The sequence below is a fragment of the Corapipo altera genome, unplaced genomic scaffold (assembly GCF_003945725.1).
Source record: "Corapipo altera isolate COAL_440 unplaced genomic scaffold, ASM394572v1 198, whole genome shotgun sequence".
NCBI classification, from domain to species: domain Eukaryota; kingdom Metazoa; phylum Chordata; class Aves; order Passeriformes; family Pipridae; genus Corapipo; species Corapipo altera.
Window position 1 is genome coordinate 159,138 of NW_020885076.1, and position 11,838 is coordinate 170,975.

Below are 11,838 nucleotides of genomic sequence, written 5' to 3' on the forward strand. Positions count from 1 at the left end.
ACAGGTGTGGGGTGCAGCACAGGTGTGGGGTGCAGTGCAGTTATGGGGTCCCATACAGGTATGGGGTGCAGTGCAGGTGTGGGGTGCTGTACAGGTAGGGGGTGCCATGTGGTTGACACGTTCTGTGGTTGTGGGATGCCCTGCAGATGTGGAGTGCAGTGCAGGTATATAGGGTGCCATAGAGATGTGGGGTGCCATACAGGTATGTGGTGCCGTACAGGTATGGGGTGCCGTGCATTTGGCACGTTCTGTGCGTGTGGGGAGCCGTGCAGATTTGGGGTAGAGCACAGGTATGTCGTGCAGCACAGGTATGTCGTGCAGCACAGGTGTGGGGTGCAGCACAGGTGTGGGTGCTGTGTAGGTGGAGCGCACCACCCGCTTATGTGAGCGGGCGAGACCCCGAGTGCCGGGGGTGTCCAGCTCCCCACTGACCCCCGAGGGGACCCCGCAGGCGTGACCCGGGTGGGCACAGGCGGTGGCCCCTTCCCCGGCCGCTGCCCGCAGCTCCTGCCCCGGCCTCCGCCCCGCAGATTGGCGTCCGCCCCGAATCCCCCCGAATCCCCTAATCCCGGCTCACCCGAGTTAATTAATCCCTCCATGGCGCCCGCTAATCCCCCTCCCCGCGCCGGTGGCACAGGGACTCGGGGCAGAGTCACCGACCCCCCAGGGACAGGCGTCCTTGGGGACCTGGCACGGGGGCGGGCAGGGGGGCTCTACCCTCAACTCCGGGGCTCTGTCCTCACCCCCGGGGTGGGCAGCGGGGCTCTGCCCGCATCCTCAGGCTCTGTCCGTGCCCTCGGGGCTCTGCCCTCATCCCCGAGGCTCTGCGGGGCTTCGGCACTTCCAGGGATCTGCCCTCACCCCCGGGGCTCTGCCCTCACCCTGGGGCTCTGTCCGTACCCCCGGGGCTCTGTCGTGCCCTGGGACGCCGGTCCCTGCCCCGCCGCCTCAGCCGATGGGGCGTGGGACACAGGCTGGATGGAATAGCACTGGAATAGGAAGAGGACATGGGACGCTGGCTGGAGTTCATTCCCAAGGAATGCTCTTTCGGCCCTCGGCAGCCCCGCGGAGCGGCTCGGGGCCGGGCAGCCCCCGCGCCCCCTTAATCGGGCTGGCTGCGGGGTAATCTGAAATAATCAAATTAGAGAGAAACCGCTAATCAGCGCTGAGCTCATCGTGTGTCACGGAGCCTAATTGCTGGGGGGGGCAGGGGGGCTGCCAGCAGCGCCCTGCGGGCAGGGGCTGCCCCGGGGATGTGGGGCTGCCATGGGGAGAGTCCGTGGCACGGGGGGGTGGCACCTGTGTCCTGCCTGTGACTGCGTCCTGCCTGCACCCACATTCTGCCTGTACCCTGCCTGCCTCCTGCCCGTGCTTGCCTCCTGCCTGCACCAGCATCCTGCCTGTGCCCTGCCTGACTCCTGCCTGTGCTTGCCTGTGCCCTGACTAGACTTGGGCCTTGCCTGCATCCTATCTACGCCTGTGTCCTGCCTGTGTCCAGCTTGTGCCTGTGTCCTACCTTCATCCTGCCTGTACCTGTGTTCTGCTTGCACCCTCATCCTGCCTACACTTGTGTCCTGCCTGCACCTTCATCCTTCCTGAGCTCTGCCTGTACCTGCATCCTGCCTGTGCTTGTGTTCTGCCTGTGCCCTGCCTGAATCCTGCCCATGCTTGCCTGCACCTGCCTGCACCTGCATCCTGCCTGTGCCCGTGTCCTGCCTCTGTCCACGTCCTGCCTGCAACTGTTCTGCCTGCACCTGCACCCTGCCTGTGTCCTACCTGCATCTTCACCCTATCTGCATTTGTGCCTTGCCTGTGTCCTGCCTGCCCTTGTGTGCTGCCTGTGTCCCTGTCCTGCCTGCACCCTGCCTGCTGGGGGTGCAGGCAGGGCACATCTGAGCCCCGAGCCTCGTGCCAGGTGAGCGACAGAGCAAACACGGGCACGGCCATGGCTCCCCGGCCCACCTTGCACTGTGTGACCTTCATTTAATCACGTTAATGCCTCGAGTCTGCTCTGCAATCAAACCTGCCCCTCCCCCCCCCGTTAATAAAGGGAAGGGAGATGGAAGGGGAAAATAACCAAAGATTAAACATTAATCTCCCCGGGGCCGAAAGTGATCGGGGTGGGCGGGAGGGGACCTGTAGCCTTTGGGCTCCTGCTGTGCCTCCCGGGTCTGTGGGGCCGGGAACAGGCCCCTCGATGGGCTCCCGAGGATGTCCTGGCTGCTCCCGGCTCTGCAGAGGGCCAGGATGCCCCTGTCCCATCCCATCCCCGGGCAGGGAGCTGGGGAACCACAGGCAGTGCAGAAAGAGGCTCCCCCAGACCAGCTCAGAATCTCTCTTTATTATTTAAATCCATTATGTACAACGACCAAAAAATAAAAAAACGCTTTTAAATCCTCTGCGATATGAAAACTACAAGCTCTGTACATGGACTGCCGTGAGTGCAAGAGTGGAGGGTCATGGTCTTTGGTGGCTAAACTCGCGCACGGCCGGCACCCCCCCGGCCCCTCCAGCCCCGCCTTGTGCCTCCCCACCGGGATGAGGTGACGGCGCAGGGCAGGGGCCGCGGTGACAGGAGCACGGGGTGGCTCTGGCTGCCAGCACGGGGAGGGTGCACCAATGGCTCGGCCGGTGGGAGTGGAGCCGCTCCCGGTGCCGTCCGGGCCGGCCCGTGTGCTCTGCAGGGACACCAGGATGACCACTAAGACATCGACATCACGCAGTGTGGACACAGCCCGGGGACGCTGGACATGTGGCCCAGCTGCAGACCCCTGCCCGAGGGGCTGCCCGGGGGACACCGACCGCGGGGGTGGAGTGGGGACGTGGGGGTGGGCGGGGAAGGGGAGTTGAAGTCCATGGAAAGAAGGCAGTGCTGGACATCCCCTCTTGGCAGACGCTGCCGGGATTCCTGGTGGGCTCCCTGCGCTCCGGGCTGCTCCAGACATCCCAAAACACGAGGGGGGAGAACTGAAGACCTCACTTCTATAAAGTACCACAGGGAACACGACCTCGCCCGCTGTGCCGGGGGTCCGGCGGACCCCGCCCAGCGGCGGCCGAGCCCCAGAGCACCACACAAGCCATGGCTCCTGACTCCGGGAGTGGGAAGCAGCTCGCGCAGCGTGGCGGGGTCGGAGGGGACACTACTCTAACCAGGACTGAACACGGTTTGGCCCAAAGCGACACTGTAAGCAGAGCTCGGCTGCTCGGCAGAGCCACGACTCGAACACACACTGCAGACTATTGGCTCTGGAGGGGCGGCGTGGGGCGGCTGTGGGGACCCCGAGGAGGGGGTGACCCCGCAGCCCCGCCTGTCCCCCGGGCGCTGCCCGGGGTTGGCATCTCTTGGCGACAGCCTTTCACTCGCTGCGGTGCTGGTGACTGACATCTCCAGGCAGCCTGGAAACGGGACCGCAGGGCAGGGCACGGGGAGCAGAGCCCGGGCTGAGCATCCTCCTGGAGCCACAGAGGGGTCTCCCCCAGTGACCCCCTGAACATCCCACTGGAGCCACAGTAGAATCCCCCTGGGCTGACCCTCTGAGCATCATTCTGGAGCTATAGAGGGGTTCCCCCCAGACTGACCCTCTGAAAATCCTACTGGAGCCACAGGCAGTGGGGTTCCCCCAGTGTGACCCTCTGAGCATCCTCCTGGAGCCACAGGCTGTGGGGTCCTCCCAGGCTGCCCCCGTGCCAAGGTCCAGGCCACAGTGCCCGGGTGTGATGCAGAGCCCTGTTTGGCAGCACATCCCAACCTTGCAGGGACTCAGCACCTCTGAGGCAAGATGTTCCCCAAGCCGGGGAGAGGGACTGGGGGGTCTGCTCAGTGGAGACCCCTCTGCCCCCAGCTTTGCTGCTTGGCACTCGTCACACCAGGGGATTCCTGCCCAGGACCCCCAGCCCCCGGCACCCACCCCCAGGCGTTGGGGAAGGGGGACCTGGCCCCTGCTGGCCCTGGCCCCCCATATTCTGCCTGCCCGGGGAGCCCCTGCCATGGTGTCCATCCCCCTCCGGTCACCCCGGCAGGGGACCCGCGGGGCTGCCTCTCCCTCCTCCCCCATAAAGCAAAGCAGAGCTCTCTGGGGATCGAGGCGAGCGTGAGGTGGCCGCTGCTGTGACAGAGGACAGGTTGGAGGAGCCGCCAGCGCCATCCCCGCCCCGAGGACAGGCCCTGGGATGCGCGGGCAGAGTGTGGGGGGCCCGGCCCCCAAGGGGCAGTTGTGGGGAGCTGAGCTCCCCAGAGAGGCCAGAGCTGGGGCGAGGGCTCTGTCCTGTCCTGTGCCTCCAGGACGAGGGCAGGACTCAGGACAGATGGCGATGAACAAGGAGGGGAGAGCCCGGGCAGGGTCCCCCCTCGGGGCAGTCAGCAGAGCCCCCTCCTCACCCAGCTGGGCCAGCTCCGGGGCTGCCCCATGCCCACCCCTGCCGTGCCCCCGCGCCCGAAACAGCCCTTCCAAGGGCCCGGGTGCTGCCTCTCACCTCACCTTCCCCGCGGCACGGCGGGGCCGGTGCTCGGCTGCTCCTGCCGCCGGGGTGCCCGGGTCCCTCCTGCCTGCGCTCGGTGCCGCTGGGACTCACATGTTGGACGGGAGTTTGGGCTTCCCCGTTTCCACCTCGGGGCTGAAGGCCACGGAACCCTTGCGGGAGGGACCTGCTGCCTGCCTGGACGTGGAGACCGGGGACTGCGGGGTGGAGGCTCCCGGCGCGGAGCGGGCGGGCTGAGCCAGCGATCCTGAAGGCATCTGCTGCGGGTGTGAGGGCTGGGCCGGGACCCCCGGACACGGCTTGGCGAGGAGTCCGGCCACCGAGGGAGAGGACCTGCGGGCCAGGTTCCCCGCGGATTTCCTGCCCTGCTTCAAGGAGCTCCCCTCGGCTTGCTGGGCCACTTTGTTGGGGAGGGAGGGCTGGGAGGCGGAGAGCAGCCGGACATCCTGGGTGAGCCGCCCCACCGGCAGGCCCTGGATGCTCCTGTGCTTCACCAGCTGCTGGGGCTGCATCAGGAGGGAGATGTGGGAGCCGGTGGCTCGGGACAGGCTGTAGTGGAGCGTTCTCCCCGGCGGCAGCGCCTGCTCCGAGCTGGGGGACGCCGCCCCCGCCGCCTGCTGCAGCAGCGAGGTGGAGACCGAGGCGCCGCGGGACCTGGAGAGCTGGGGCTGGGGGGCACCCGGGGGCTGCTTGGCCCCCCCCGGCATCTCCCCCCTCTGCGCTGCTCGTGGCAGGGGCTGCGCCCCATGGCTTGGTCTCTGGGCCCCGCTCTCCAGCGGCGCCTGGGACTGGACCATGGGGGAGGAGGGCGAGCCGGCAGCGGGCGTCTGGAGGTGGGACTGCGCCCCGGACGGCGAGCTCACGGAGGAGGGCCGGGAGCCGGCCAGGGTGGGCTGGGACCGGCGCACGGGCTTGGTGAGCAGGGTGGTCTCGGGCGAGAGGGGGCTGGAGATGGAGGAGGGCGGCAGGAAGATGTGGGCCTGCAGGCTGTGCTGGTGGGTCAGGGCGATGGCCACGTTGGTGGTGGCGGCCGCCGTCTGCAGGGGCGCGTGCACCAGCGGCTCCCAGATCACCGGCTTCCCGCTCAGCTCCCGGCCCATCGCCATCTGCTGCAGGTCCTGGATGCTGTGGGCCATGTCCTGGTCGTGCTTCACGATCTGCTGGATCATCTCGGTGTTCATGGGCCCCGAGCTGTGCTCGGCTCGCTTGCGGAGCAAGATGGAGTTCTTCTTCCCTGGGTCGAGGGCAGGAGTGTCACCAACCCTGCTCTCGAGGACACTGCGGAGGGCAGGGTGGCAGCAGGGAAGGGTCAGTAAAGACCAGTGTGCCAGGGGAAGCGAGACCCTGGGGAGGGTCTGGGCTGGGGCAGAGGAAGCAGCAGGGACAAAACACAGGAGTCCTGGCTCCAAAGGCTCCAGGATGGGGAGTGGGATCCTGCTTGTCCTCTGCAGGTGAGGAGGGGTGAGGACAAGCACAAGACAGTGCAAATGTGGGGGGGTGACAGTTTCCCTGGGAAGCCTGTCCTATAGCACTGCCTTGGAGGACAGAGGGAGGCTCCCTGGCTGTGCTCCCCCTCATCCTCCTTGCTGGGCTCTGTGGGCTGGGTGATGTGATCCACAGGGTCTGTGATACCTGTAGGGCCGGGGTGCCATGGCCCCTGGGAGCGGGCACAGAGGGGTCAGTCACTCCTCACCTATGCGGTCCAGGCGGTCCATGGCCACCGTCTCGAAGGCCCTGCGCATCATGGGGTACTCCTCCAGCACCTCGTTGAAGTTGTCCACGGACAGGGAGTAGAGGCGGCAGTAGGTGTCGGCCCTCACGCTGGCCGTGCGCCTGCCCCGCGTCAGCAGGCAGATCTCTGCAGGGAGACAGGGCTGGGGGTCAGGGTGACACTGCCATCCATCCCTTTCCCAGCAGGCAGAGCGGGAACAGGACTGCCTGGCACCCCAACACCCTGCACAGAGTGCAGCACGGCTCAGGAGGAGGGACAGACCCCAGCGCCTGGACAGGCACAGCCACACCCATGGCCAGGAATGGCCTTTTCCTACCTCCCCAGGGCATGCAGACCCAGGCCTGGCTGCTCTGATGGCCTGGCCTGTTTTCCTCTCAGACTTGTGTCTGTAACCTATAAACTGTCTCAGACGTTCTGATTTAAACACCCTCTCCTCCCTGGTGGTGGGGTGGTGGATGCCTGCTCTGCCCCAGACCTCAGCACTCCAGCTGCCCCTCTGGTCCCATCTGCTGAGCAAGGTACCCCAGGAGAGCATGGGGGCATCCTTCTGTGCCCCAGAGCCTGGGGTGAGGTGGATGCCAAGCCTTCAGCACTGGGCAAAGGGGATGGGGAGGCAGAAACATCAGGGGTGCCCCAGTTTCTTCCCCCCTGGCAACTCTCACCCCCCTCTGCTCTCCAGTCCCCCCAGCCCAGCCTCACCCCCGAAGTAGGAGCCATCAGACAGCTTTGTCTCCTTGTTGCCCTTGGTGAGGATGCTGACCACCCCGTGCTGGATGAAGTACATCTTCTTGCCCACGGTGCCCTCGCGGATGATGAAGTCCCCGGGCTGGAAGACCTCGAAGCGCAGCTTGGTCAGCATGGCAGTCACAAAGTTGGGGTCGGCGTTGGCAAACAGGGGCATGTTGGCCACCAGGTTGCGGCAGTTGAAGTTGATGATCTCCTGTGGGGTGAGGGGCAGGGATGTCACCCAGCCTGGCCCCAGCAAGCACCAGCCCCTCTCCCCGGGGGTCCCCCATTTCAGGGTGCCTGCCCCCACCTCTTTGAGGGGCTCACTGAGCTCCCCCAGGATGTTCTCCTCGTCAAACATCTTGCCCTGGTAGCGGTGCTCGTAGTACTCGTGGATCCGCTGGCGCGTGTCCCCGGGCAGCTTGTGGAAGGACATGTACTGCTCCACTTGCTTGTACTGTGGGGACAAGGGGAACACACAGGGATGAGTTGGGACCCACTGCATGGCCAGACAATGCATCCACTCTCCTTGGTGGTGAGAAGTGAGGGCTCACCCTTGCTCCAGGGCCCCATCCCAAAAGGCCACCTCTGAGACAGAATGCAGGGGGTCCCAGGGGTTCCCAGGGCAGAGAGCAGGATGGGGGTCTCACTATGTCAGGGTGAACCCCAGCATGATGAACGGGGTGTCTCTATCCCAATGGGCAGCCTGAGGTGCCTCCCCACACCCCCAGGGTGAGTGGCAAGGGCAGAGACCCCTCTCTCTGGAATCAGCAGGGTGAGGCAGCTGTGCTGAGCTGGTTCTGGAACCGGACCCGCTCGTGCCAGGGCTCTCCCCCCAGTGCTCCCCTGACCCCGCTGACCTTCTCCTGGTACTGGCGGCGGGAGGAGTCCAGGGACTGGATGAGGGCGGTGGCGTGGCCGATGAACATGGCGTAGCAGGTGGCCCCCACGATCATGCTGAGCATGGTGAGCCAGACGTCGGTCATGCCCTCGGGCGCCTGCTGCCCGTAGCCGATGCAGAGCATGTGGCTCATGGCCTTGAACAGGGCGTGCGAGTACTGCTTCCCCCACGAGTCGTTCTGCGGGCGAGGGACAGCGGTGCTGGGGGGGCTGTTGGAAGGAGCTGAGGGGCTGAACCCCCCCAGTCCCCCTTCTTTAAACTGGGAGTTCTCACAGGAGTTCAGAACTCCAGTGAGAAAGGTGTTGCTGATGTGTCCAAGCCTAAAGGGTCAAGCTCTGCTCCAGGAGGTGGTACTGGGATGGTGCAAACCCCTGAGGTGGCACCAGCTCCTGCTCTGGGGAGGAGGCAGGAGGCCCACTGCCCTATCCACTCCCTGAGGGATTCCCTGACTCCAGCAAGGTGGGCTGAGATAGGAAGTTGAGGCAAAGATTCCCTGTGCCCCATCTCACTGCTGTGACCAGAGAGATGCTGCTCAGCAGCACGTAGTTCCAGGCAGCTCCAGCCTTGGAGCAGGAGATGTGTAACCAAATCCTCTGCCTCCTGTGGCAGATCCGGTCTGGAATCACCCCTGCCCGGGCACTCACCACCATGTGGTTCTTGGAGACCCAGCAGTCCTCGGGGAAGTCCTGTAGCATGGGCACCAGGAACTGGAGGCAGCCATCCCAGTGGCACAGCAGCAGCATCATGCCAATGAGGTTGAAGATCCTCACCACGGCGCTGGCCAGGTCGTACGTCATGTGGAAGATCTGGGGGACAGGCAGGAGTGGAGCTGTAGAGAAACTCTTCTCCTAGAACAGTCCTTGGAGCCCCTCTGCCCTCCAGCCAGACCATACCACACAGCCAGGGCCCCCCAGGCTGGCCTGAGACCCCGACCAGGGGACCCCCGAGGGGTTCTCACCTCCTCCCACTGGTGGATGTAGCGGATGAGGCGCGAGAGGCGCAGCAGGCGCAGGAGGCTCAGGATCTTGGTGAAGCGGACGATGCGCAGGGCCCGCGCTGTCTTGTAGACATCAGAATCCACCTGGGTCTCCAGGTCGACGATGAGGAAGATGTAGTCGACAGGGATGGAGGAAACGAAGTCGACCAGGAACCAGCTCTTCAAGTACTTCATTTTGATGGTGTGGGGGTCGAGGATGATCTCCGTGTTGTCCTCCACCACGATGCCTGTCCGGAAGTTCAGCACCAGGTCAGCCAAGAAGAAAGTGTCCGAGAGCACGTTGAAAACGATCCAGGGAGGGGTGTTCTCGTCCTTGAAGAAGGTGATGCCCACGGGCAGGATGATCAAGTTCCCCACCATCAGGAGCAGCATGATGAGGTCCCAGTAAAACCTGCAGGGTGGGGACGTGGGGGGCAGAGAGGGGCAGGGATGGAGCAGGGAGAGGCAGGACACAGATGGGGTTAGACAGCAAAACCAGGCTCAAAGTTGGAGTCCAGCAGAGCATGGAGAGGCAGGTGCTGAGGACACACGTGCCTGCCCACACACATGACTAAGACCCTGCTGCTTGGCTGGGACAGATGTGAGTAAACGTGTGCAGAGAGGAGCGATTCGGCATCGGGCCAGGGGTCCAGGGGGAAAATGTCACCTCTCATGTGTGTGGCAGTGGGGGGCTGGAGCTCGAGGGGCTTGGTTGTCACTGTCATCTCCACGACAGTGCATGCACATGTGTGCCCCGAGCCCAAACTTGATGTGTGCCCCGTGGAGAACTCAGGAAGAATGTGGGCTTTGCTCCTTGGAGCTCCCGGAGCTCCCTGTCATCCACCAGCTCCCCGCCACCACCCGGGATGGCTTAGCAGGATTTGGGATAAGCTTCGCTGGTTATGCAAACAGAGCCAAGCTCCTGGGGCGGCCGAGGGACTCGAGGAGGCTGTCAGGGTGAGCCAGGCCGCAGCCAAGCAAGGATAGACAGTGCCAATACCAGGGGAAGGTAGGAGGAATGTCTGTCTCCAAAGGAGCTGCCAGTGCACACTGGGCAGAAGCTGCACAGCCCTGGGCCTGCAGCACCCCTCATCCACCTCCTTTTGCTGAGACTGGATGAGCTCAGAGGCTTTGGAGGAAAAGCCAAGAGATTCCAAGAGCAGCTGGTTATGTCAGGACATCCAGCATCCCCGTTCATATGCAAATGCCCCTGGGATGTTTTCATTCTTCAGGCAGACACATAACAGCCTTCCTCCACCAGGCTCCTGATTCCTGGGATCCCAGCTCAAGCCTTCCCAGGCCCCTGGGAAAGCAAGTCCAGCTCCCAGTTTCAGGTGCCTCCATTAACCCCAGCCCTGGCTGTGGGTATAGACCCGAATCTCCAAAGGTGACCTCAGGACAACTCTTAGTGCTGGTGGATCCAAACCAGCCTTGGCAGGTGATGGAAATCTCCGGGTGTTTCCCACCCTGCACCCGCACTGGGACACAGGTACCAGGATCTCTGCAGGTGAGGGAAGGGAGGGGAGGGGAAGTCATGGTGCCACAAGACACTCCTTCAGTAAGAGAGCACCAAAAGCTTGCAAGGGAGTGGGGGACACCCCAGGGCTGGGAGCCACCCATGGGTCAGGAGAGACCTCAGGGCCAGGAGCAACCCCAGGGCTGAGGAGCCCACCCCAAGGTCAGGAGCCACCCCAGGATCAGGAGCCTCTCACAAATTAACACCTTCTTGCCATGTCCAGGGTTTGCTGGGTCAGCTGAGGAGACACCAGCTGAGGTAGGAGGGGCTGAGCAATTACCTCCTCCCCTCCACACTCTGCCCCAAAAAACACCACATCCTCAGCAGGGAAACTGTCCCCACGGTGTCGGAACCTGCCCAGAGCTCTCAAGTCAGATTTAGGCTTAAGCTCTTTAGGACAGGCCCTGTCCTTCACTCGGTGTCAGCCCGAGTGCTCGGGGCCCTGATCTCCACGGCCTTTGTGTATCCCCATAATGTGATAAACACCGGTGTAATCCCCCTGGCTGTCCACCTGCCAGCTCCCCTCACGGCTCCGCTTGCACAAGCAGCTCCCAGCCAAGCTCAGGCTCACAAACTTTGGGATGCCTTCCCCGGGAAAAGGGCTCTCGGGGCTGGCAGCCCTGGCTGTTGTGCTTGGGTGGTGTGGCCGAGGCCCAGCGCTGAGGGGACGTGGCTACAGGTGCCGTGGACCCGTGGTGGGTGCCAGCCCCACTCTGAGGTGCCCCCAGGCTGGGGACATCAGCCGTGTCACAGCCTGCTGCGGGGAGATGACTGCCTGGCAGCTTCATCCCCCGTGGAGAAAGCCCACCCTATATGACTCAACATCCCCGTGACACCCAGTTCCTCCCACATCATCCATCCCCGAGCTCCCGCGGTGATCCCGGTGACACCGTGAGCCAGGCCCGGCTCCTCTCCGAGTGCCCAGCCCTGCTCAGCCGCGGGGTTTCATGTCCTGGGTGGGTGGCGGCTGCTCAACCAAATTAAAAACAGCACCGAGAAGGGCGGGGGGAGCTGTCGGGGGCGAGGCACAGCCGGGCAGCCCCTGCGTCCGCCTCCGCACGCCCGGGGCCGGGGCAGCGGAGCTCCCGGCCTCGGCGGGGCTGTTGCTGCCCCCGGGAATGCCGGGGGGGAAATGAGGCAGAACAGAGTTTTCCGTGCGGGCGGGATAACCGGGGATGTGCAGCCGCCTCCGCGGAGGGGTGCGGAGCCCCGGCCACCGGCACTTGTTGCCCCGACGGCGGCGGGGCCGCGCTCAGCACCACGGACAGCGGCGGGCACCGGGCGGGGCGGCGGAGCCGGAGCGGTCACCGGGGCGCGGGGGGATCGGCGCCGGTGCCGCTGCCGGTGGCGGGGGCTCGCGGTGCCCGGCCCGGGGATCCCCACCTGAAGTCGCTGTAGGGGTGGATGATCCAGGTGCCCGCCGACTTCACCCGCTGCCGCTCGATCTCCACGGCCCGGTGGCTGCCGAACATGCGCAGCGAGAACTTGTTCACGGCGGGCTGCAGCAT

The 11,838-nt window shown here is 64.6% G+C and overlaps 1 protein-coding gene across 3 annotated transcripts in view; it reads right to left on the minus strand.

Annotated features, from left to right (window-relative positions):
• The window catches only part of HCN3 (hyperpolarization activated cyclic nucleotide gated potassium channel 3), a 23,236-nt gene extending 11,398 nt beyond the window's left edge, over positions 1-11,838 (minus strand). Inside the window, exons 1-8 of one of the 3 annotated variants that reach the window (XR_003531961.1) lie at positions 11,714-11,838; positions 8,797-9,226; positions 8,483-8,644; positions 7,798-8,016; positions 7,248-7,394; positions 6,911-7,151; positions 6,173-6,337; positions 3,866-5,713 (exon numbers count right to left, since the gene is read on the minus strand). Coding sequence is in view for 2 of the 3 variants with exons in the window: in XM_027669324.1 (XP_027525125.1) it covers positions 4,569-5,713; positions 6,173-6,337; positions 6,911-7,151; positions 7,248-7,394; positions 7,798-8,016; positions 8,483-8,644; positions 8,797-9,226; positions 11,714-11,838 (2,634 nt within the window). In the remaining variant the exon portion in view is untranslated. Of the gene's footprint in view, positions 1-2,321; positions 5,714-6,172; positions 6,338-6,910; positions 7,152-7,247; positions 7,395-7,797; positions 8,017-8,482; positions 8,645-8,796; positions 9,227-11,713 lie in introns of those variants that run through there. The other 2 variants (XM_027669324.1, XM_027669325.1) reach the window with 2 other exon arrangements.